This window comes from Nuphar pumila, chromosome 15, assembly GCF_984573655.1.
Source record: "Nuphar pumila chromosome 15, dmNupPumi1.hap1.1, whole genome shotgun sequence".
Taxonomy (NCBI): domain Eukaryota; kingdom Viridiplantae; phylum Streptophyta; class Magnoliopsida; order Nymphaeales; family Nymphaeaceae; genus Nuphar; species Nuphar pumila.
Genome location: NC_143263.1, coordinates 4,818,468 through 4,845,613, shown reverse-complemented (window position 1 = coordinate 4,845,613; position 27,146 = coordinate 4,818,468). Strand labels below are relative to the sequence as shown.

The 27,146-nt window shown below is 37.5% G+C and overlaps 2 protein-coding genes across 2 annotated transcripts in view; both read right to left on the bottom strand.

The window, feature by feature from the left end:
• Positions 1-1,409: 1,409 nt before the first annotated feature.
• LOC149814224 (UDP-URONIC ACID TRANSPORTER 1-like) lies at positions 1,410-9,303 on the bottom strand. The gene is made up of 4 exons (XM_089988806.1): positions 8,863-9,303; positions 6,047-6,150; positions 4,342-4,570; positions 1,410-1,868 (listed from the first exon to the last, which is right to left on the bottom strand). Exons 1-4 carry the CDS (start codon positions 9,298-9,300, stop codon positions 1,722-1,724), a joined length of 918 nt encoding a protein of 305 aa, XP_089844932.1. The 5' UTR covers positions 9,301-9,303; the 3' UTR covers positions 1,410-1,721.
• Positions 9,304-21,146: 11,843 nt separating this feature from the next.
• Positions 21,147-27,146, bottom strand: part of LOC149814221 (uncharacterized) — a 25,634-nt gene continuing 19,634 nt past the window's right edge. The window contains exon 6 of the mRNA XM_089989316.1: positions 21,147-21,440. Within this exon, the coding sequence (XP_089845442.1) occupies positions 21,427-21,440 (14 nt within the window). The 3' untranslated portion in view covers positions 21,147-21,426. The remainder of the gene's footprint in view (positions 21,441-27,146) is intronic.

Sequence of the window (27,146 nt, the reverse complement as noted above, 5' to 3'; positions counted from 1 at the left end):
GGTCAACTGTCTTCTACAAAACACGTGCATGTGTGTTTGGTGGGGTGGGGGTGGGGGTGAGCATTTCATGCAAAGCAGACATTTTGTTTTATTATAGTTGTTGCTTTGCTTGTTGAAATTGCTTATCCTAACAGGTGGCAGGAAGCAAAGCTGATCCAGTATTCGTTGATGGCATGAGTTTTCCTTCTTTTTCTTTTTCCTTAAGTAGGATGATCTGGTTTTCCTTTTTTTTATATCTTCCTGTGTATGAGTCTCTATTAGTTGCTAAACAAAAACATGATTGTGTGGATATATTTAATTCTTAAGGACAATTTTGCTGCAGGTACCACTTGTGCTACAGTTTTGACGAGGGCAATCTTTGCAGAAGGCTGTAAATCTGTTGCTGAAGGCATTAATGCCATGGATTTGCGTAGGGGCATCTCAATGGCAGTTAATGCTGTCGTTACCAACTTAAAAGGCAAAGCGCGAATGATCAGCACGTCAGAGGAGATAGCTCAGGTTTGTGATTCACAAGAAAATGATGTCTTTTTTCCTCCCCAACAATCATCATTTAATATACCAATTTACTGTTTCTGACTTGGATCTCAAATGAAATTCTAATAAATCTGAGCGTAGTTTTTATTCTCTCTTCGTAAAATGAGAACTTCATTGTATCAAAAAAAAGAGAGAACTTCATCGTATCCTTTTGTGCACCGAGTAATTTACTTGTTCTTTACAAAGTGAAATATTAATCTAGTCCCTATATAAGCTGGTGGGTACAATTTCAGCAAACGGAGAAAGAGAGATTGGTGAATCGATAGCTAAGGCTATGGAGAAAGTCGGCAAAGAGGGAGTTATTACTATCGCTGTAAGATTGCCTGACTTGTACAGTTGATGTGGAAAATAGCCTCACATATACAGCAACCTCAGTTTTCCATGCGTCCATGGTATGCAGGATGGTAAAACCTTGTTCAACGAACTGGAAGTTGTTGAAGGCATGAAGCTTGATAAGAGGTTACATATCACCCTACTTAATCACTGACCAACTTTTGCTCATTTTTATCAGAGAATATTCAAATTTGCAACTGTCTTTCGTTTTTCAAAAAAAAAACTCAGAAAGTTAAATAAAGTAAATAATATAAAAGCAATATTAAAATAAAAGTAAACTTAAATTCAATAAAGTTTCCCCAAGAAATTGTCCTTAAAATTTCAATAATATCAATCTTTGCAATATGTTAAGCTAAGTTTAGAAAATGGATATTTTGACAGCACAATGGTACATTTAAATTGTTTAAAATGCCTACTTAAACATCAATCTTTTTCCATAATATATTCAAAAGATAACCAATAATTTTCACTAGATTGGCATTTATTTCGATTTGCTTAGATGAGAGACAAACACATAAAGCCATGAGATGAAACTAAATACAATAACAAGATTTATTGAAAATTCTCGCAATAGCCGTGGGGTGGAACATGAAGATCAAGAACCCTTTCACCAAAACTCTACAAACATAGCCTACAATGAACTGCTTCAATAAGTAATGTTCATAACCAACAGGGGAATATCCATAAATCTGAATATAGGATGGTGCTTCGACTGGATTATAACCAATAACAGAGAAAAATGCCATCTCTGCTTGTGACCAACTCATTTCCTTGCCTCATTTTCCCATCTTCCTCTCTGGCTATCCTCAAAAGAAATAACCATGAAATAATTGGAAGTGGTAAACGCAGACTTGCTATTTGTATCGTCTCTTTGTTTCTCCATAAAGGAAAACTCCCAACACTGTAAGTGAATAGCCAGCCATTCCTATAAAGGAGATTGGATTTTGAAATAGCAGAATCGAAATTACAACTGCCACTGCACCTTTTGCATTACCTAAGACCTGGCCATGAAACGAAATTTCAAGAACAAGCATTACAAATCATGTGAACCCCCCCATATTAACATATATGATACAAAATACAGTTTGCAAAGCACAATGTTGAAAAAGTCTGTAACTGGTTCCTCCAAGATAACTAACGGAGTGAAAAATGCAATAAGATTATTTAAGATGATTGCCAACAATGTTAGGCATCTTGTGAACTCATCTTAAAGGATTGTAGGCATCATATATAGTACGCATTATGAGGCAGTGTGATTTCTGTGGCAGTAATTGGAAGACATCCAAAATTGCACAACCACTGCAAGAGCCCATCCTTGCAAAAACGAATGATATATTGCTGGATTTTGAGCGAAGTTGTGGTTCAGGCAATTTATGGATAGAGTTCTTCCACTAGAACTCTATGCTCTATGATTCAGCTGCTAAAGATCAACATATAGAAAAGCGGCCCATTTAATACCTCACGAAGTCATTACATACATGAGAAGGCATAACTGAGTAAAGGCACTTGGTTGCTGCAGCATATAACCGATCTTGTACAATCCTTGGTGGGAAACCCCAGAAAGGAAGAAACTTGAAGTGGGGAGTGTTTAGGACCTTTAGGTCAACGCAAAATAAGTCAAAATTTGGAGACAAAGGTTAAACCATGCAAAACAAATAATGCCTGGTTGAATAAAGAACAGTATGTTACAGTCTTAATGACAAAACAGTCCTTGTGATAACGAAAACACTACATAGTCAACAACGCTAGTCTAACATATGCAGCATAACTGTCAATATTCCTGAGAAGAAACATTTGACTGGAAAAGAAAAAAAGATAAACTTCCCTTCCACTGAAAGAATCTTGGTCTCACCTAATGATCGAAGTACATACATCTATTAAGCATGTCTGTTATGCATATCAACAGAACGACTTCACTTTTGTTTATGCTTAAGGCCCATCATGAAGGTGAAGTCCAGAATTTCAGGCTGAGCACTCAATAGAAGGAAGACAATCAACCTATGTTACCTTGACACTTCTGGGGGGTTAGTGTGTTAGTGGCCGACACTTGGACACCGACAACCAGACACTCCCACAGACTTCATGGACACTTCATTTTTCAACATAGAAATGCCCAAGTAAAAAATGGAAACTTGGTGTCGTGTGCCTGGCACTTTTGAGTGTCTTAAACACGAAGTGTTTGATGTCAGACACTCTGTGTTAATCTTGTTTAAATCCTATTTTCTCTCTATATATTTTATTGGGTCCTAACTTCACGAAAATGAGTCGGCATGCCCCTTTACTATACACAAAGGGCTCAAGACTCGCCTCTCTCTCTCTCTCAGTTGATGGAGTCAAGCTAGTTGGAAAAAAATTCTCTCTCACTGTTACCACAGTCGAGCCCCATTGAGTCCTATTTAAGAACTAACTTTTTCATATTTTTCATGAATTGTGTGGTGCCATATACAAGGAAGAGAAAACCAAGGATGTCCCCTTTATTTGAAATAGTTATTTTACTTTTTACTTAATTACTTCTCTCTCCCTCCATACATATATTCAAAACCTGCCATGCCCAACACCAACACTCGTGTCATTGTCCAAGTAACACATCAATTAACAATATTCTAAATGAAAGAAAATGTCCAGGATAACAAAAAAAGGAACAAGAACCATATATCCCCAATTTAGTAACTAAAAGCAACTGCTTCGTGAATAGGATTTTTCTTCCCCTAGGGTGTGTTTGAATGCTGTGGATCTCTGACAAAACCCATAGACATGCAGATCAAGGTATGGAGCCCACACCTTGATCCAACCCCCTCTCAACCAGGGGATCTAAGATCCAAGGATCCGAGGGCCTACCTGACTAGAGATCCATGGATCTCAGGTGAGATCCAAGGGATTTAAACCCACCCTTAGGGTTTTCTAATTCTTTGTTCTTACAATCAAAAGGAAAAAGAGAAGTGGATTAGATTTTTCCCTTTTTGCATCTAAAATGACATCATTCCAGGAAGTATGAAATCACGATTCACATGCATAAAAAAAATAAATGAAAGCCTTTGACCAAGATCCAAGAAAAGTCTCCAGGAGAGAAAAAGCCACTCCTAGTAAGCTATTTCTTTTGTTTCAGGACTAGAGAAAACTAGGTTATTTTGAGTACCGGTCTCTTTCTTAGTATCCATGTGAAACCAAGCCCTAATTGATCCAAGACCCAACAAGATGTGGCTTAAAGTGACCTAGTTATGTCATAGTACAGAGGATGAGATCAAACCAGTAGAAAGTCACACAATTCAAGTCAGATGATCAGTGGATCACCATTTCCTGCTCTTGATTTCAAGAAATCTTGTTGGACAGCAATGTTTTATTTTTTAATAGAAGCCTACCGTATCTTACATCACACATAATTCATAGTACAAAAACCATTCTTCTCTAGAGTTCAGAAATCAAAGAGAAAGGAGGCACATGATTCCAAAAATAGGAAGAACATAAAGCACCAACCTGGAGAGTTAATGGGCTTGTATGCTTCGTCACCAGAAAGTTACACAAGTTTGCTGAATAAGCCATCGTAGAGTTCACAAAAAGAAGAATCAACATAAGCTTGTCAGTTTTTACAAGAGAGAGAGTGGTATTCAATACATTGGGTTCCATTGTGATGGTGGCAGGCAGCAAAACCAGAACAGCTAAAGGTGACATGTAAAGAAGCAAATTCATGGAATTTAACTTTTCCCTGTAATAAAAGAAGAACACATTAAAACAGATAATTTTTCGCCGGGTAAAAGAAAAAGGAAGCAGTAAGGTGCTAAAAAAATAGATATCAGATAGCTACTGCATCTACAAGATGAGGCTTTCAGGATTTGATCAGCATCTATCTTTTAATGAAAGGTTTGGTGGCTTCAACTCTTAGGTTCTTGACAATAGACAGCCAAGACAAGCCAACAATGCATGTCTGATCCCAAAATAAGCTACAAAAAATGTCTAATAGTAAATAACCAATGCATGAGAAACCAGACCAAATAAACAATTATATTTATAATACAAATAAATATGCTCTTTAGTCAGGATGAACTTACCAATTGAGACATCATGTCAAAGAAAATTTCTTATAGATTTTCATTAGATATTTTCATAAAAACCATTTCTTCACACATTTAAAAAAAAATGTTGCAAGTACTTGAGGCCAAGTACTTTTTCCAAAAAAACCTGTAAGCATGCCATAAGAAATAATATGAGAACCTCGACATGGTGGCAGCACTACTAGCCATGGCTTCATAGTGTAGTCTAAATTATTAACCAGTACAAATCAATGGCTCCAAAAATGAAAGAATGCATGTGCACATGCAGAAGCATATGGCTTCATAGTGTAGTCTAAATTATTAACCAGTACAAATCAATGGCTCCAAAAATGAAAGAATGCATGTGCACATGCAGAAGCATGTGATCTTAATGCATCCCTAATGGGGGTTTTGACAAGGATGGATTAAAAATCTAAACTATAAACCTAAGAACATTTCAACATTCAATGTTCCCCACAGATGAACTCCTATGTTCTGGTAAAGCTCTATTCCACAAGGAATCAGCCGAACTCCTATGCTCTGATAAAGCTCCATTCCACAAACAATACTTTGAGTCTTTGATGACAGAGAGAAACCTCAAGACTAGTGCAGCAAGAGACCCCCAACATCTAATAAACTGCAGATTGTAAGTGAGAATCACTAGTAGAGGTGTAAGAGCTGTATTAACTTTGCAATGCCAGATATTCAAGATTTCCAACGCAGGGACTGATTTATTTTCTATCTCATGTTGGTAATAGTGACTAAAAAGTTGGTCCAAATAGAATTACTGACATAGAACATGAAGAGATAACTTCCTACACTGCTAAGGATTTAAGACTTCTTCAAGGACTGGATCTGTCCTTACCATCCTACCACAAACTCTTCAAGTATTAGAAATTTGAAATAAATTAATGTGTAATCCTCTTATAATAAATAACCAGTTCAGATTTTCTTGGACCAGTTAGAGGATACGTATCATGCAGTATATGAGAGAGAGAGAGATGAAACAAACCAAAAAACAATAGAACAGTCACTTGCACTGATTAGTGCTGCAGCATGTAAAATATAAATGGACAAGTGGTGTATTCTCAAGCACTCTTTTTATCTTAACACATTGAGAACGAATAGTATATAAAAAATCAAATACTTACCCTTCAGATGAAAGCAGAATGCCCTGAAGTACAGATTTGAAAGCCCTTGCTGCAGTTGCACTAATGCACATAATAAACCCATACAAGTGAAAACTGGGCTCCCCCTGCCAAGAATAAAAATTGCTTTCACTTAGTTAAAAAAATGCGAAATTGTGGACAACTACATAGTGCTGTATTTTCATAAACAAATCCCATGTTCCAAGTGTGGAATTTTCCACAGCAACTACCCAGCAGATGAATGACAAAACATACACTAGAGTGAATTTTGTAAGAAAGAGCTACTAGAATCAATCCTAACCACAGCTCAAATGAATCAGCTACCACGACACCATTGCCTTCTTTCTCAATGAGAAAGAACCTGACCCAAGGGATTGTCAGGTTGCAACAATCTTTGGGTTGTCGAACTCCAGCTAAATAGGGTTTGGGTACATCCCAGACATGATGCATCTTACAAGGGCAGAACAAGATAAAGGCTATCATCATATGCTTTAGTCACAACTAAGAAATAATAGCACACAAACTTTTCATAAAAGAATCCTATCTATTCATTGTTTGTAGTTGTATGCATCATGTGCCTAATATCAACTAAGCAAAACCATGTTTTTATGTTTTTGGGTATTAAAGAGCGTTTGAGGGCCGAAACCCTCATTCATATAGAACATACTGGACAGCTTCCCACGCACCCTAAGAGCCGTGAGACCGTTTTGGGGGCGATATTTGCGCCGGGGAGAGTGCTTTCGTGATTTCGTCAAGAGTGCATTTCCACCATTTTTTCACCCAAAGAAGTGGGTTAAAATAAAAAAAGTGCATTTCCAACATTTTTTCACAAAGCTACCTTCCAAAAAATTTCTTATTGGGGGGGCACTGCCTCCCGCCAATGATCCGCGAAAATAAAAGATTTATATCAAGGTAGAAATCAAGTTTCATACTCCGCCAACAAAGATGACATCAAATGATCCATCATGGCAATGAGACACTCAAGTAATTAATGAAACCCGATTGAAAATCGAGTACAACTATTGCCATAATATTTTAGTTTATGTAATATGAAAGTATAGTCTTGTGGCATGTTCTTAATTGCAAGATATTTAATATTTTGCATTGTTTTTGTGAGAAAATTGATGTTTGATGATTTCTTATGCAACTCATAGAGACATAAATGTTTCATATGTGATTTTATGGTTGCATTTTTTGCATTTCTTCATTGTTTCATGTGTTATGATTTTTTAGATTTTTTTTCAAAAATTTATAATTTTTTACAATACCTATCTTATTTTGGGCCTGACCAATACAGGTTATGATACGATACTTACAACCTTGACAAAAAGAGATAGAGTCAGCCTTAGTCGGAGAGAGAGAGATAAAATAGATTAGTAGGATCAGCCTAGACTCTTGGAGAGAGAGAGAGAGAGAGAATATTTCTCACCTCAGTCAGGGGGGTCACGGGAGAGGGAGGGGGGAGATTTCTCCCCCAAAAAGGGAGAAAAGTTGACCTGCCTATGAAACCCCCGACAAAAGGAACTCACGAAAGGGGGAAAACAGGGGGATAAAGTTTGACCCTTTTGTGAAACCCCTGATACTGAGGTGAAGGAAAAAACACACAAAAAAAAACAGTCCCCTATATCTCCATGGACGGGGTCTGGACTCTGGAGTCTGGAGTCTGGACTCTGGAGCCATGTCAGCCCCAATTTAGACATGCAGGGAATCGGTGCCAGCTAGCTTCCCGGAATTCACCATTTCCCTAATCATTGCCGTCTTGTCAATATCCCGAACTGAGAACTAAAATAACCCGAGATGAGGTGTCATCCCTTGGACCCTCACAGTTCTACGTGTTATGAAGAACACAAGCTATTTGCAAGCCTTGTCGGCCAACAGAGCTAAACAGTTGTCTCTCAGTTCATTCCATCATTTCAGTGATTATCTAAGATGAAACTTGATGCTTTTTAGTTAGCCAAAGGACCATTAAGAGTTAATTAATTTGTTGAATTTGTTGGAGCCCCCGAAGGGGAGGCCAAGCTGCAAGCAGGGCATTCCCTTGTTCCTTCCCTTCAGTTAGTCACTCATTACTGCCTGACCGATACCTATCGCATGAAGCCATATATCCTAGTCACTTTCGGAAGCTGCCAGTAGCAGCTACCCAGTGGAAGAACCAATTAGTTAGTCACTGGTCAAGAAGGAAGAATGGACAAGTTTTTGTTTGCATTCAGTCCCGATACTAGACCTTAACAAGGCTTGCCCAAAAGATGACTTTCCACTGCCACACATTGATATCTATGTCTTCATGGATAGCTGGCTATGGGATGTTATCATTCATATGTACAATTAAAATGTTCTGTTGTATTTTATATTGATGCCCATTGCAGACACCTCCAATCATGTATATCTAGTCAATGGCCCTCTACGTTACCGACCCTGCACCAATAAAACCAACGAGAAAACCAGTCCTAGTTTACTCTATGCAATTTTTAATACTAGTATCTACTATTGGGATTAAGGGTTTTCTTTACTGTCTTCAAATGTTATTTATACCATTTTAACATTTAAGTTTTAACAATTTTGAACTTCACAATTCCAATAATTCTTCAGGAAACTCAAGTGAGGCATAAAATTGAATAGACATACACATAAAAGTGTGTGTGTATACGTGTGAAAAAATTGGGAAAATTAAGATGAAAAAGAACCATAATCATAAACTCATAACAATCAGGATACCAGTAGCAATGAGTAAACACCAACAACAACATATAATAAGAACAACAGAAGCAAGTTAATGCACCAAAAACAAAAACAAAGGAAGAGGAAAAGCAAGTGGTCACCCCACTGGCAATGATCACCCCTGCAACAACAGGAACAAGTGCAGCATAAGTGACCCAAGCCTCCCTCTTGAATGTCATCAGATATGCAAACAATGCAGTGAAGAAAGGAGTGGTGGCACCCACGGCTTGGTTGAAGGACACAGGCAGGTATCTCAAAGATATGTTGCCTCCCACCACAGACCCACAAAACACCACCCCCAAAGCTGCAATCTTCATGAATTGTTGCCATGATTTAATGGTCTGAAGGGGCACAATTTTCATCAGAACTATGGAGATATAGCTAAAAGATGCACATGCGGCCATGTGGCACATTGTGAGGAAGATTGGGTAGCCGAACCCATAATTGGATAGCAAGTATTTGTTGAGGAGGAGGACTCCAATGTTGGAGATATACCAAAAGATGATAAGAAAAGCGATGAAGATGGAGCTCCTTGACATGGCCGACAAATAGGTTATCTGGGTGGATGATTCATGTAGATGTCGGTGGTGATAGTGCGCATCAGAATGTGGGTGCCGCTCGGATATTCTTAGATGGGGTCATACAATCTATGGCAATGAGCATCAGAATGTGGATCTCTCTCTCTCTCTCTCTCTCTCTCTCTCTCTCTCTCTCTCTCTCTCTCTCTTACATATGGGGATCTTGTGGAGAGGACAGTATCAGATGGGTTTCTGCATACCTGCGCTCTCTCTCGTTATTCTTGGTCGGATAGATCTGTTGGATGGAGATGGTGGTTCAAATGAAACGCTGCAGTTAACAGGTGTTTATTTTTCACCTTTTGTTGGTAACGGGTCACAGTGTCAGCAAGCTTCTACTCTTTTTGCCTTTTTCTTTATAAAATGTTTTAGAGAGTTTCTTTATATATAAGTTAATCTCAACAAGACATCCTAATTGACTGATCCTGTCCATTTAATATTTTATTACTCTTCATTTTCTTACCGTAAATCTTGGAATGAATTTGTGAGCTCCTCAGTGCTAATGATGAGATGGGGTCTTAATATTTTTCTATTATTGGCTAGAGATTCCATTAGTGACAAAGCCTTGGTTGACGTTTATTAGTCTAGTCCACCCTTTCCGGAATGGTATAATATGCTTTTAAGACGTGCACACTAGACAAAAACAGTCAAGGGAAATCTCCATTTTACGGGGGAGTCTGTTGCAAGCACACCCACGGGAAGTGGGATTCGTGCGAAACCCACTCTGATGTGGGAAAGTGATCCCCCATGGGGGGAAGGGGCAACTCAGTTTTTTCATACGAAAGCAGGGGTTTCGTATTAATCATCTGGGCCCGGGTGCCCCACCACATATTTCCCGTGGGTGTGTTTTGTACTGCCGTTCTAAGGATCTGTCTTATTAAATTGAGTGTGTACAAAGTTCTGGGGTGAAACAAACACCCAACCAGCTTTTAGGGAAAATGTTTTCTAAAAAGACATTTCAAGACCTAACTTGCCTGTTTCTTCCCCCAAAGGGGTTAGCATAGTTGGGGCGGGTCTCTGCTGTTAGACGAGGAGTCGGGGTTCGACTCCTGTGGGCACTACCCTCTTGAGTAAGCCGAAGCCCATCATAAGCCTTGGGGGTGCCTATCCCTGGCGTTTTAAGCTGCCAGAATTGTGGCATTGTCTCCAACCCCCGGCTTTCTCAGACAAAATATGCAAAAAAAAAAAAAACTTGCCTCTCACCTTATGGGTGATGCAAACACCCACCCATCTTTTACCTGATATTCGGGGAAAAAGTATTCATGTTTTGAAAAGAGATTTAAAGATCCAACTTTTCTCTAACTTGTCAAATAGAGGCCTCAAGTAAATTTGATAGTTAAGTAGGGATGGTAAATGAGCCGAACAAACCGAACACAGCTTGTTCGGACTTGGCTCGTTTATCTGTGGACTCAGCTCAGGCTCGGGCTTGTGTTCGGGACAAGATTCGAACCCGTTCTTCTTTAACACAGCCACACAACCCAACCACCCATCGTTAAGGCACTTTTCATGTCATGTACATATTGTATATATTCTATTTATACGATCAAAAATAAGCTGAACCAAATGGAACACCCATTGTTCGTACTCGGCTCATTATGTTGTACGAGCTGCTCACTGTTGGTCTCACCGAGCTCCTTTGACGAATATGAACGACGAACCAAGCTGGGCTGCGAGTTGCTTGGTTCGTCTACCAGCCAGGTTAAGACTTAGGATCCACATGAAATATCACCTCCAGCCTTTCGTTTGAAACCGTGTGTTTTTGCATATTTTTATTTTGAAATAGGGACAATTTAGTAATCTTATTATACTCAACCCACGGCTAAGTTACTTTAACCGAGGATTCCTTTTTTATTTTTAACCCCATGGGATTCAAACAGGCCCCTCATTGTACAATGTAACCATCCAGCTATCTCATTCGACCCCCTAACTGGCAATTTCTTTTTGAAAAACATGGGCCTCTTTTTCAAATATCTGGCAAAAAGGAGAAACTCAAAATGTAAATTTTCTTAAAGACAAGGTTCAGGACTTTGAGTGTGGTGCAGCCTTGCCAGGGTTGTCAATGGCTCGGATTTGTACCATGTACCTGATCCAGCCCATACCCAAGACCCAAACCCAAATTCTTGGGTATGGGCATGAAAAGTGCCACCCAAATAAAATTCAAAAAATGATCGTACTTCACGCAAAATATGACCTATTTTTAGAGATGCCCAACAATTTTTGATATCCTCTCGATGTCCAAAATCGTAAATACCCAACTTCACTATGACTTTTTAACCCTCTCAAGTGTGAAACCGGCAAACATCGTGCGATATATTGCTCCGCTCCTCGGGTAACACAAACAATCACTTAAAAGGAGTTCATTTTTTCTTGAAGACATCACAAAGGTTGCATAAAATTTATGTGAGAACTTCATGCTAATCTCGAACTTCAACATCACACATATGTCACAAAGTTTGCCCTTATGTTACGAAGTTTGAAAATAATTTTATGTGTGAACCTCGTTTTATATATGTTACTCTCAATCTTCAGAATATCGCAAAAAACTCACAAAGTTCACAAATAATTTTATGTGCAAACCTTATTTTACATATGTTACTCTCAATCTTTGAAACATCACAAAAAACTCATGAAGTTCGCACATATTTCATGAAGTTCGCAAATAATTTGTGCAAACTTCACTCAAACTTTGAAACATCGCATATATTTCACAAAGTTCGAAGATAATTTATGTGTGAGCGTCATGAGTATAAAAACTAAAACACCACCACCCAAAATCTTTTCGTAGAATTTTTTAGGGTTTGTTTGCGGTGCCCAACCTGCTTTTTAGAGGTGATTTTTTTGGCAACTATTCCAACAAGAATTCATCTTCAAGTATTCTGGAATCTTCGACGGCATTTTTTTTTTGTAAGCACATATTTAACTGCTGAAGTATTTTTTTTTAAACACAAATTGTCTCCATTCGTTTCAACGATTAGTATGTTTCTATTTCATCCTCCCATTTTCCATTTTTCCAATTTTGTTGTTTATATTTTGCGGATCTTGTACAATAAATATGGTATGTTACACAATGGTTTATTTTTTTTTTCTTAACGATTTGGGTTTTTTGTCTGCATATACCTGTTGCACATCTTTTGACCTATATTTAATGTGTTGGTATTGTAAGCAATTCTTAATTTGTTTAATACAATATGCAAATTAAGAGAACTATGTTGGAGAAGTCCACACCCGAATCATCTTATACAGTTAATGCACAACAGAAAAAATATGAATTGCCTCATGAATGGTACTATGAAACAAGGAGCTTGCTTGACTTGTGAATAGAGAAGGAGCCACGTCCAATGCCAAGAGTTTGGGAAGTCAATGTTTTTCATAGAAAAGGCACCCTTTGTAAACTCAGAAAATTGTGCTCAAACACTCAGCAGAAAATGAAAAGTAAGTTGGCCAAACAAAACTAGTTGTTTCATAGTGGCCCATATCTAAGAAAGAATGTATAAAAAAAGTTGAAGGGTTTGTGGCTACAATCATGTCACCCATCCCGAAAGTATCTAAAGAGCAGTAGGGTCACTCAATGGAAAAGAAAAATAATACGGAGCTGAATGCTGGATAGATAAGGCTAGGGATAAGGTTAGCTATTGTGGCAGTGGCGAGATGAAGATGGAGGTACTTGACCAAGTGGATGGTGATAAACCCAATGCTGAGTTTCAAGAGGTAAATATATCCTAGGGTCCTGCGACTATTTTAGATGTTGAGGGTGATGATCAAGCTGAGATGAAAAGTATAGTGAACGATCGACCTCACGAGTTAGAGCATACAATCCTGGAGGAGAAAGTGCAAGCTTCGAAGAAAATGTTGCAGCGGAGAACAAGTTCCGGTGCTCCAAGACATGTATCAACTATATATTTATCTTTTAGTTTGATTCAATGTTTAAAATGTTATATGTATATATATATATATGTGTGTGTGTGTGTGTGTGTGTGTGAATCACGAGTTATTATTTTCTCATTGATTCATGTATATGTGAAACATGTTAAGATAACTAGTTTGATTCTTGCAGTACAATGTACAAAATACTATATATATTCTATAAAATGATTTATTTGATTGATTTTAATAAAATTAATTATGATTCTAGGATTCACAAGTAAAAGATTCAAAAGATCCATCATCCCACTTGAAACAATTTTATTGGTTCCAAGCACATTTGTGGTATGTAAGACCAACGGAGGAAGCAAAGAAGTTGTTGCATGGGATGCATTTTTGACAATTCTTTTAGATTATACTATGAAACATTGGTCGTCCTCTCTTAGATGCCATTGTGCAGTTCTGGAATCCAGCAACCAACACATTCTATTTCAGAGATTTTGAGATAACTATCACATTGAAGGATATGCCACAAATCACCAGATTGAAGTGCCATGTGAAGCTAGTGAGTGAACATCAGTGAAAATATTTCAAACATTTATGTGATATTCATTTCGAAGCAAGGAGGATGCATTTGATGGAGAAAAGACTAAGTTGTCATGGTTGAGGGACATTTTTGTCCTATAATTTTTGTTATTCTCCCAATGTTAAAAATTGCTAACACCCAACTTCACTATAACCTTTATAACCCTCGCATGTGCAGAATTGGCGAACATCGCACGATATATTGCTTCGCACCTTGGAGTAACGCAAACAACCACTTGAAAGAACTTTCACATATGTTTTCTTGCGAACATCACAAAGGTTGTATAAAATTTATGTGAGAACTTCCTGCTAATCTCGAACTTCAACATCGCATATATGTTACAAAGTTCACAAATAATTTTATGTGTGAACCTCATTTTACATATGTTACTCTCAATCTTCAAAACATCGCAAAAAACTCATGAAGTTCGCAAATAATTTTATGTGTGAACCTCATTTTACATATGTTATAATCTTCGAAACATCGCAAAAACTCACAAAGTTTGCACATATTTTACGAAGTTCGTAAATAATTTATTTGTGAACTTTGCTCAAACTTTGAAACCTCGCACATATTTCACAAAGTTCACAGATAATTTATGTGTGAATGTCATGAGTATAAAAACCGAAACACCACCACCCAGAATCTTTTTGCAGATTTTTTTAGGGTTATTTATGGTGCCCAACCTGCTTCCCGACGATGATTATTTCGGCAACTATTTCGGCGAGAATTCATCCTCAAGTATTCCATAATCTTCAATGATATTTTTTTTGGTAAGCACATATTTAATTGTTGAACTAGTTTTTTTTTTTAAACACAAAATTTCTCCATTTATTTTGATGATTTGTATGCTTCTATTCTATCCTTCAGTTTCCCAGTTTTTTTGTTTATATTTTGCGGATCTTGTACAATAAACATGGTATGTTGGCACAATGGTTTATTTTTTTTCTTAATGATTTGGGTTTTTTGTCCGCATATACCTATTGCACATATGTTTACCTATATTCTATGTCTTGGTATTATAAGAAATTCTTAATTTGTTTAATACAATATGCAAACTGAGAGAACTATGTTGTAGGGGTCCACACTCATATCATCTTCTATTATTAGTGCACAACAGAAAAATTGGCTCATGAATGGTACTATAAAAGAAGGAGCTTGCTTGACCCGTGGATAGAGAGGGAACCATGTCCAATGCCCAGAGTTTGGAAATCTGCCATTTTCCATAGAAAATACACTCTTTATAAACTTAGAAAATTGTACTCAAACACTCAGTAGGAAATTGAAAGCAAGTTGGCCAAACAACAACTAACAGTTTCATAGTGGCCCATATCTAAGAAAGAATGTTTAAAAAAAGTTGAAGGCTTTGTTGCCACAATCTTGTCACCCATCCCGGAAGTATCTAAAGAGAGAGAAGGTCACTTAGTGGTAAAGAAGAGTGACCCATTAACTCACTCTGATATTGTTATGGACCTGAATGCCCGGATAAATAAGGCTAGGGATGAGGTTATCTGTTATGACAATGACGAGATGAGGATGGAGGTACCTGACCAAGTGGATGATGATAAACTCAATGTTGAGTTTCAAAAAGTAGATGCATCCTAGGGTCCTCTGGCAATTTTGGATGTTGAGGGTGATTATCAAGCTGAGATGAAAAGTGTATTGAATTATCATAAGGTGGATCAACCTCACGAGTCAGAGCATCTGATCCTGGAGGAGAAAGTATAAGCTTTGAAGAAGATGTTGCAGTGAGGAACAAGTTCTGGTGCTCCTGAACAAGTATCAATTATATGTGTGTATGTTTGTGTGTGTGTGTGAATCATGAACTATTATTTTCTCATTGATTCATGTATATGTGAAACATGTTAAGATAACTAGTTTGATTCTTGCACTACAATGTACAAACTACTATATATAGTTCATAAAATGATTCATTTGATTGATTTTAATAAAATTAATTGTGATTGTAGGATTCGCGGGTAAAAGATTCAAAAGATCCATCATCTCACTTGAAACAATTCTACTGATTCCAAGAACATCAATGGTATGTAAGACCAACTGAGGAAGTAAAGGAGTTGCTGCATGAGATGCATTTTTTACAATTCTTCGAGATTATACTATGGAACATTGGTCGCCCTCTCTTAGAAGCCATTGTCCAGTTATAGAATCCATCAACCAACATATTCTATTTTAGAGATTTTGAGATGACCATCACGTTGGAGGACGTGGCATAAATCACCGGATTGAAGTGTCACGTAGAGCCAGTGAGTGGACATTGATGGAAAGATTTTAAACATTTATGTGATATTCATTTCGGAGCAAGGAGGATGCATTTAATGAAGAAAGGATTAAGTTGTCATAGCTGAGGAACATTTTTGTCCCTAAAAGGAGAGGGGTGCAAGATTTATAAGCTAGTGTATGTGGTAGGGAAGGTCGGGAGTAGGTTGAGAAAGAAATGAGAGCATTCTTGCCCTACTTCTTTGAGACATGCTTATTAATCTAAACTGGTGGAAAGTCGATCTATGCATCATACATGCAATTTTTGCAAGACCTAGATCGCGTCAATCAATATGCATGGAGAGAAACCTTACTTGCACACCTGTATGCAAGTTTGAGTAGCACGAGGAATAAAAGAAAAAATATGGCGAGAATGTTGGTGTTGTTGGAGGTATTTATTTTTGTGTAATAATCAAATCCAACCATGTGGATGTGTTTGGCATAATGAATTTGCTAGGAATCAACCATTGGATCGTGTATTTTCGATGAAAAAATATGATTTTTGAATGCTTCAATATTTATTAAGAATATAAGCCATTTATTTTAAAGCCTTAAAAAAAATTCATTTATGCATCAAAATCAGATGATTCAAGAGTGTGTTCTCATGAAACCAAGCATTCTGGTCACATCTGTACAATTAGATTCAAGAGAAAAGAATAAAAAGTTCATGTAAATTGTGGTTCACACATTAGTTCTCATATTCTAGTGACTTTCTCTTTATATATATATATATATATATATATAGAGAGAGAGAGAGAGAGAGAGAAAGAGAGAGAGAGAGTCGCTAGAATATAAAAACTAGAAATATGGGCATTTCCAACAATTTTTTTGCAAATGCAACCATGTGGATATGCTTGGCATGGTGAATTTGCTATGAATCAATCATTGGATCATGTATTTTTGATGAAAATGTGATTTTTGAATGCTTGAATATTTATGAAGATTATGAGCCATTGATTTTAACGCCTTATAAAAATCTCGTTTATGTATCAAAATCGGATGATTCAAGAGCAGGTTCTTATCAAACCAATCATGTAGATCACATCAATATGGTTAGATTCAAGAGAATAAAACAAAAAATCCATGAAAATTGAGGTTCACACATTAGCTCTCATATTTCTAGTTCGTATATTCTAGTGACTATATATATATATATATATATATAGGGTTAGGCAGACCCCTACCAAAACAACAGCCACCCCATGTGGCAGAAGGATTCGATCCTAGGCCTTCAGCTTGACACAATACCCCACTTACCACATGGGATACCACCTCGGTGGTATATATATATATATATATATATATATATATATATATATATATATATATATAGGAAAAGCAGTAAGAGTGGATGACCTTAACATTGGATGTGCTTCCAGCATTGGATTAGGTTCATTTAGCAGTGGTCATGACCACCACTAATTCTTGTTTTAACTTAAAAAAAATTTGTTGATGATCCGCACGTGATTAGTGGCAGATATGTGTCTGATAACACTGGGTAATTTGCTTGTCCATTATTACGGGTTTCTCTCTCTCTCGACACCACTGCCCCCACTGCCCTCTTGTTAGGGGTGGGCATTGGTCCGGACCGACCTGGTTCTTAACGAGCTCGGGTTTGAAGAGCAGCCCATGATCTGACCCATTGGCCCAATGAGCCAATGTGAAGCAGGTCGGGCCGGGACCAAGCTGGCCCAAATCCAACTAATTAGGTAAATAATAAATAATTAACAAGTTCCCATGTACTCAACTAGTTATTTTTTTAGTTTTCATAAAATTAATGCAACTAATTGGGTAAATAATAATGGTTATCTGGGTCGAGTTGGCCCGAGCTCAACAGGTAGAGAGAGAGAGGGGGATGGGGCAAGGGTGGGGCTTGAGAAGTTGTGGGTCATGGTGGGGCTGGAGAAGGGGTGAGTCGGGGTGTAGCTCGAGAAGGGGCAAGGCAAAGGTGGGGCTTGAGAAGGGATGGGTCGAGGCAGAGCTCGAGAAGGGGAGGGTCATGCTGGGGTGGGATCGAGCCTTATCAGGCCTACTGAGCTTTATCAAGCTTGCGTTGTTTGCTCAATCCAAGCCTCAAAGCTAGTACAAGTTCAACTTCAACGCATTTACGGCACGAGCTGAGCTTAACCGGGCCCAAACCGGCTCGGTTCATTGTGCATCCCTAGGTGAGAGTAGGTGCTCGAGAGCACCCTATTATTACTTATATATATATATATATAGGGAAGGAAGACCAATCAAAGGAAGGTCCAAAATCTACAAACAACGATGATCGGACAGCTCCCCTTCTCCAACTCTTGACATCTCATGGATCAAACCTCAAATGTTTGTTCTTTATAATTTATCTAGTAAGAAATATGCTTTACACAAAAACTTTTCAACATATAAGCATATTTTTTAAAGCGCGACAAATCGATGGCTCATAATATATTTAAAACTTTACAATACAAAGTATAGTGGGCCATTGATTTTTAGCATTTTAAAAAATGCATTTAACCACCTAAAATTCATAATCCAAAACATATTGCTCACTAAATGAGTGATAAAAATCTAATATGTAAAGTCTGATAAATGAAAACCTTGATCCTTAGATAAGGAACACCATCTATTATCATCGGTTGTAGATTTTGGATAGACAGACTCTCTCTCTCTCTCTCTCTATATATATATATATATATATATATATATCAAACCAAGTCAACAAGCAGCCTTTGCGTTCAACATGTTCAACATGAACTGTGACAAAATGATTTGGAAAGGCAGAAACAAACTTCCATCAACACTTGCTCTGAACTCAAAATATTCAATAAATAGAAGCAACCTTAAAACAAAAACCTGACATCCAACAGTTGAATTCAAAACTCATGTCCTTCAACCCGAGGCAAAAAAATAAGAAAATGACCATTATTTAAGAGAGAGAGAGAGATGCACAGAGCTGCTATGGCAATGGCGAAAGAAAACACCCAACACAAATGCAGAGAGAGGTGCAATGCAATGAACAGGGTTTTTTCAGAGGGTACTTGGAGTCCATAAATGTCAAATACAATAAAACAGTTATCCAAACAACAACCTGATTTTATTCATTGATTATAAATATTTATAAATATCATTTTTATTCACCATTTTTATAGACAATAAACAGAAACAAAGCCTAGAGCTCTTTAAAAATCTTTAAAATTCTTTGACATGTACAGAAAAGCACGAAAAATGAAAAATCAGTATAAAACCTAAAATGTAATGAGTTTTCTTCATGACAAATATCACATGAAAGCATAGATAATAAAACTTTTTTTAAGAGTGCTGATATAGGATTGAAAAGCAGTTGGCCCGGATGGTATACCTATCGAGGCTTGAAAATGCTTGAGAGAGAAAGGTTTAGTATGGTTGGCAAATCTTTTTAACAAGATTTGGCGAACAAATAAGATGCCTAATGAGTGGAAGAAGAGTACTTTGGTGTCTCTCTATAAGAATAAGGGTGATATACAAGACTGCGCAAACTATCATAGTATAAAACTCATGAGTCATACTATGAAACTTTGGGAGAGGGTGATTGAGTATAGGTTGAGGAAGGTTGTCATGATATCGGAGAATCAATTTAGTTTTATGCCTGAAAGATCAACTATGGAAGCTATACATCTTTTTAGACAACTTATTGAGAGATATAGAGAGGGGAACAAAGATTTGCATATGGTTTTTATTGATTTGGAGAAGGCATACGATAGAGTACCTAGGGATGTTCTCTGGTGGACAATGATGAAGAAAGGTATCTCTCTCAAGTACATTAGTATAATTAAAGATATGTACGAAGGAGTAGTAACCAATGTCCGCACTTGTGGAGGGGTGACAACCAACTTTCCTATAACGGTTGGGTTACATCAAGGATCTGCATTAAGCCATTTCCTTTTTGCTATAGTGATAGATGAACTTACGAGATCAATTCAAGAAAATGTGTCGTGGTGTATGTTGTTTGCTGATGATATTGTTTTGATTGATGAGTCTAGAGTTGGGGTTAATGCTAAGTTAGAATTATGAAAACAGACTTTGGAAGCAAGAGGTTTTACGTTGAGTAAGAGTAAGACAGAGTATATGGAATGTCGGTTTAGTAAGCAACGAAGTAGTGATGAGAGTGTAGTGAAGCTTGGTGAGCAACAAATAGCGGTGGATGACTATTTCAAATATTTGGGATCTATCATTCAAAAGAATGAAGAAATTGATGGTGATGTAAATCATAGGATTAAGGTTGGGTGGATGAAATGAAAAAGTGCAACTGGAGTGTTGTGCGATCATTGCCATTACGGTTGAAGGGAAAGTTTTATAGGACGACAATTAGACCCGCTTTACTATATGGTACAGAATGTTGGGCCGCCAAGAGACATCATTTGCAAAAAATGAGTGTAACTGAGATGCGTATGCTTCGATGGATGTGTGAAAATACACTAAAAGATAAGATTCGGAATGAGAAAATACGTAAAAAGGTAGGTGTTGCATCCATTGAAAATAAGATGAGTGAGAATCGTTTACGATGGTTTGGGCATATTCGGTAAAGGCCTAATGATGATCCAGTTAGAAGGATGGAAAAATGAGAAAATCTATTAGCTAAAAGAGGTCGAGGTAGGCCTAAAAAGACTTGGATGAAGATGATAAGAAAGGATATGAATGCTTTGAACCTCATCGAGGACATGACATTGGATAGAAATGATTGGAGGAGAAGGATTCATGTGGAGGACCCAAAATGATTTTCTATTTGGTTCATATCGCCGACCCCAATTGTTTGGGATGAAGGCGTTGTTGTTGTTGTTGATGTAGGATTGAAAAGTCAAGCACTGCAAAATAAGTGAATACACAGCCATATCTGAGTCCATCTGCTTCTCTTCTCAAACAGATATGCTACTCTACTGTCAATATTGAAAGAGACCCACTATGAGGCCCTCAAAACAGTAAAAAGGGATGTCATATACTTAATATGGCTTCAGAGCTTTTTCTAGAAGAGGTTGTCCAATTATGGACCCAGCGTTATAGGTATAATAGTAGACTATTGCACATATTGAAGAATGTCTTAGAGGTGTCGCTACTATGAGTGCGCTTTAAATACACACATCGATTCACTCAAGAATGGATTACCTAAATAAATGGACAAGACGTGAATCCAAATACTAATAAGTCTCATCTGCTATATTTGACTAAAACAAAAGAAACTTTACTTCCAAATACATAAAACAGAGCCCGTGTTATCATTTTAAATGGGTCATCATGTTCAGCTTCGTGTAGGATAGTGCATCAAAGTAAAGCAATGAAAAGGATGGTCCTCAAGCAGCAAATCTCCATATTGCTATAAAAAAGTCCAAATATTTTCCTTGTCTCCACAGCAGCTAGCATGATCCACCTGAAATATGAATAGAAATACAAGACATGACCAAAACCAAATCAGAAGCTTGAAAATAATAAAACAAAGCCCAAATAACAGAAAAGCATAACTAGGACTATTGTATTTATTCTACAGTACCACAGAAAAATTCAAGCAAGAGTAAGTTTTTCCAATTCGACCGTTTCCAACACAACAATCTACACTATCTTCACACACTTGGTAATAAACTCTTGGAAAACCAATGACGCTGAGATAGACTTTATAAATAGAAATATGTTTCCTCAATAATTCATGTCCTAGACTGCTAACATAGGAACGCAGGTCATGACTTAAAATTCCTTGTGTGTTTTCCATGTCCTGCACTTGAGCCACATATTTGCACTGAACACACAAACACACACACACACATGAAAGCTTACAAAATACATTGATATGTAATTAGCATACTAAAATTTTCACATACACTGAAGATCCCATCATTAAAGATCTGACACGTGCTTATGTGATGCATAGCATCTAGAGCATTTGGATATTAGCAAGGAGAAAGAGAGCAATCCATCTTTGAAGACCAGATCTGGGAAATCTTACCCCAAAAGATCCAAGCCGAATTCGACCTGTTTGGGTCCAAATAGATCTTAGGGGCATTTTGATCATTTTATATGATTTAATTTTTTGAGATTTTTGTTTCATCCATCTCAGAAAATTCTTTTTGATATGTAGTTTCATTTTTTGTGACTTTGGAATCACTCAAAAATATTTGTATTTTTTGTTTTTTTTGTTTTTTTTATAGGTGACAAGTTCTAGTGTCCGTTAGGATCTATTTGTGGCACTAGAGGGTATAAGGGGTAAAAAGATAGTTTTATTTTTTGTTTCAGCCATGAACCCGGATATTGGATCCAATTTTGTCTTGATTATTGGAGGTCCAATCCATCTAGGTTGGAACCCTCTTATTGGCCAACTCTTTTAAAGTGTCATTGACCAAAGTGTGAAGTGGCCACTTTAGGGTCAAATCAAATCCAGTCACCTCACCCGCCCATCCTCATTGGGCCTCTTAAAGGTGCCGCCCAAGGGGAACTATCCTCTCACTCTTGGTAGCTCTCCATTGGCCAGCCAAGAGGAAAGTAAGACAAAAATTTCAAAAGATAACCTTTTATTTGCCTTTTGGGAGGTGGCCTCCCAAAGGACAAGTGGGAGCCACAACTACTTTATTTCATCTTTAAAAGAGCTCCAGAAAACTGCAGGATGGTCTTTTTGCATCTTTGAAAAATTTTGAAAAAGTTTTGAGAAGAAACTTGGAGAAAGAATCGGCGATTTTGGTGTTTTGAGCTGAACTTGGAGTATTCAAGCTTGGAGGATCCGCGTAGGACACTCTCCATCCTCGTGGTATCATGCTAGACGTGAAGAGCGTCCACCATTGTTGTTTGAAGTGCACCGTCGCTGCTGTTCGTGAGTCATAGTGTTGTGTGTGTTCCTTGGTGGCAGTTTTAGACTGCACTTATCTTGTGACCATTGGAGTGGAAGGAACGTATTTGTAGCTTGAACCGGCCAATTTTCGTCTCCATCGGTTTGGCTAGAACCCGATTGCTTTATTAAACTTGTGTTGTGGATGTTGTTATTGCTTCTTGAATCTGTCATCTCATTGTTAGAGTTGGATTGTGTTTGCACCATATTTGAAATCTGTTTGTCTTTGAAAGAATTCGGATTTATGAAGCTATTTCTTGAAATCTTGTGTGGTTGAATATCTTTCATGTTTGAGTTGAGCATTGTCTAACCGGAGTTGGGTTTCGGAGGAAGGACTATCAAAAGTTGGAGAATTCACCATTAGAAGTATATTTTCTGTGCAGGTCGAACTTTAATCACCCAAAAAATTAAAATCAAAAATAAAAACTTGTGCATTTCTGCATTCTGGTCCGTCTGACCCAGTCCTGGTAATTGGAGTGTATCTCCTTAGATATAGGTCTATTTTGTGTGTGCTTAAATTCGTTGGAAAGCTAACAAACTCCCCTACATTTCCTGTGTTCGGTCCGCTGAAAGATTCTGTCTTTATAGTCACTGAAAATGAACCCGAACAGAGAGTACAGTCATTCGAGTGACTGTATTTCTAGTGCATCAGTCAGGTCTGTTATTCGTATCATATCTTGGCACCCTGATATCAAAAAATTATGATTTTTGATTCATTGAAAAGATATTTTTATTGTGTGTTTTCTCTTTTGATCATTTTTTCAAATTCAGTGACCTATTAAGGCGAATTCCAGTAGTATCAATCACTATCATATTCCTGAAATTTCACTTTGACTGCTTCCGAAATAGAATTTTGTTTCGGTGTCTTGATCATGAACCGACTCGTTGTCGGTTTGCACCATTATTGGTATTAGAGCGAGGGTTGTCGGATTTCTTAATTCGACACGATTCATATTTTCATGTTGTCTAAAGGCTAGGTTAGGTGTCATCTACCATAGCGAGATCCTAAGTTGTGTTTGCCATGGCCAGGCGACAGGGAGGTCATGGTCGCAGTGACTACGCTTTCAAAAATGAAGGGAGAGATTTTAGATCTGAAAATAGAGACTTGCAGCGTCAAGTCGAAGAATTGACTGAAAGGCTTAACGACTTCACCCAAGATGGAGAAGCCAGGACAAAATTTGAAATCCCCGAATTTAATGCATCATCTGATCCGGAGGACTACTTAGATTGGTTAGGAGAAGTCAAGAATGTCATGGTGTTCAAGGAAGTTCCTGAACATAAGAACGTAGGATTAGTTGCCCTTAGGTTGAAGGGTCGAGCTACCACTTAGTGGAGATGGCTCAAGTAATCACGTGTTCATCAAGGTTGTTAGAATATATACAGGTTTTGGATCCATATCCAGACCCGATATGTATATGTAAGAACGTGTGAGAGAGGGGCATTATTGTAACTGTAACAACCACACACACACACGCATATATATATATATATATATATATATATATATATATATATATATATATATATATATATATATATATATATATATATATATATATATATATATATCAAAAGACATCACTCGGTTAGAGTGAGACGTCCTGTTATTCTTCACTGCTTTCTCTTTGTGTTTTTCTCTTCTTCTTGTCTATGTTATGCTGGGACAGTTCTCCAAGAAATCTCATAAGGATCCTATTATTCAGTGAGATCACATGAAACATAAGCTTAGAACTGAGTTCCTACCCCATAGCTACCTTAGAGAGTTGTGCCTGAGGTACCCAGTGTTAAGCTATGTAAATTCTTTGCATAGAACTACGAGTCGGTGTGCTCGTGTGTCATCATCATCCATTCCCCAACCCAACCCATCCATATATAAGCATGTTGCATCATCTAGGGTTAGGATAGCGAGTGCATTGAGAGTGAGTCATAAGTTCGAAGAAGAACCTCAGTTTGATGAGAGAATTGCGGATGTCATAGAGGAAGTAGAGTCTGAAGAGCTGAACCATGAGTCTCACATGGATACGATCTTCAATAAGATCGAAGACGGCGAAGGAGTCGAATTTGGTGTTGATCTCGAGGTAGATCCCCAATTCAATAAGGAGATCGAAGAAGAATCCCTGCCTGTATTTGGGGATGCCATTGTGATTGATGAGGTTTACGAGGAACCAATATGTAAGATCATTGGTGAACCCATCTTCAATGAAATGGAAGTTGAAGAGTTGGACCAAATTTCTTTGATATTTGATTTAGAGTCTCATGAGGAACCTTCCCGTGTCATCTTTGACAATCCAATATTCGATGATGTCGATGAGGAAGTCCAAGAAGAATCCCTACCTATTTTTTAAGAGGTCCTATTAGTTGATGAGGTTCGCAAGGAACCTATGCGCAAAGTTGAGGATCCATCTATTTTTTATGATTACGAGGGTAATGAGGATCAACAAGAAAACCATTTTGTTGAGCATTTAGGAGTTGAGAAAGAATTTTTTCATGGTGAGCCTTTATAGAGTACGTTTATCCATGTTAGTCCTAAATATGAGTTGAATATATCAAACATTTTGTGTGTGAAAACCCCAATTTTTTTTTTGGGCTCATCAGGATTTGCTTGAAGTTGAAAATGAAGTGCATATTACATTTGCATCTAGAGAAAATTTCTGTAGTAGGCTTACATTGTTGATTTCTAGAATGTGTTTTAATGCTAGTTCTGAAAAAGAAACTGCATCTTATAGTGATCTTAAAAAGAAAATTTTTATATGTTGATGATCCAACTTTATCTTAAACTGTTTGTGCATTAACTCAAGGAAAAATTGTTAAATATTCAATTTTGGATAAATTTTTACTTCAAGAAAATTTTTATGAATTGAATTTTGAAAAGCATGTTGATTTGTACATCTTTGATGGATTTTTGGATATTTTGATATGCTTACATGAATATTTTCGTAAATATCCAACTTAGTTTGTTGTGTTTAATCAAAGTCATTGCAATTGGAACAAACTCTACTTTGATTATCTTTTGAAATTTTGTAGGGATTATGGAGCTCCACTTGAGAAGAATCAGGCTCCGAAGACAAAGCCCTTCGACCCAGGAGGGGATGATGCAGAGCATCTAAAGCATTTGGATATTAGCAAGTCGCAACAGAGCGATCCATCTTTGAAGACCCAATCCGAGAAGTCTTATCCCAAAAGATCCATTCCTAATTCGACCCATTTGGGTCCAAATGGATCTTAGGGGCATTTTGATCATTTTATATTATTTAATTTTCTAAGATTTTTGTTTCATCCATCTCAAAAAATTCTTTTTGATATTGGTTTCATTTTTTTTGTGACTTTTGAATCACTCAAAAATATTTGTATTTTTTGTTTTGTTTTGTTTTTTTATAGGTGTCGGATTCTACAGATCTGGATAGTTCTAGTACCTGTTAGTATTTGTTTGTGGCACTAGAGGGTATAAGGGGTAAAAGGATAGTTTTATTTTTTGTTTCGGCCATGAACCTGGATATTGGATCCAATTTTGTCTTGATTATTGGATGTCTAATCCATCTAGGTTGGAACCCTCCTATTGGCCAACTCTTTTAAAGTTCCATTGGCCAAAGTGTGAAGTGACCATTTTAGGGTCCAATCAAATCCAGTCACCTCACCGCCCATCCTCATTGGGCCTCTTAAAGGTGCCGCCGACGGAGAACTATCATCTCACTCTTGGTGGCTCTCCATTGGCCAGCCAAGAGGAGAGTAAGACAAAATTTTCAAAAGATAGGCCTTTATTGGCCTCTTGGGAGGTGGCCTCCCAAAGGACCAATGAGAGACACAACTACTTTCCTCCATCTTTAAAAGAGCTCTAGAAAATTGCAAGGGGGTCTTTTTGCATCTTTGAAAAATTATGAAAAAGTTTTGAGAAGACACTTGGAGAAAGAATGAGTGATTTTGGTGTTTTGAGCTGAACTTGGAGTATTCAAGCATGGAGAATCCGAGTAGAACGCCCTCCATCCTCGTGGTATCGTGCCGGACGTGAAGGGCGTCCACCATTGTTGTTCGGATTGCACCGTCGCTCCTATTCGTGACCCATAGTACTGCATGGACTGCACTTCTTATCTTGTGACTATTGGAGTTGAAGGAACATGTTTGTGGCTTGAACCGGCCAATTTTCGTCTCCATCAGTTTGGCTAAAACCTGATTGCTTTATTAAACTTTATTAAAATCGGAAATAAAAGCTTGTGGGTTTGTGTTTGTTGTGTGTTTCTATATTCTGGTCCGTCTGACCCAGTCTCA

What these genes read in the sequence shown, in the direction of transcription:
- LOC149814224 (XM_089988806.1), bottom strand. Translation starts at nt 9,300, where the DNA reads ATGTCAAGGAGCTCCATCTTCATCGCTTTTCTTATCATCTTTTGGTAT. An exon ending in GGGTGATCATTGCCAGTGGG is followed by an intron (nt 6,151 to 8,862) that starts GTGACCACTTGC and finishes TATTCTTGGCAG; the next exon opens with GGGGAGCCCAGTTTTCACTT. An exon ending in ATTCTGCTTTCATCTGAAGG is followed by an intron (nt 4,571 to 6,046) that starts GTAAGTATTTGA and finishes CTTTTATTACAG; the next exon opens with GGAAAAGTTAAATTCCATGA.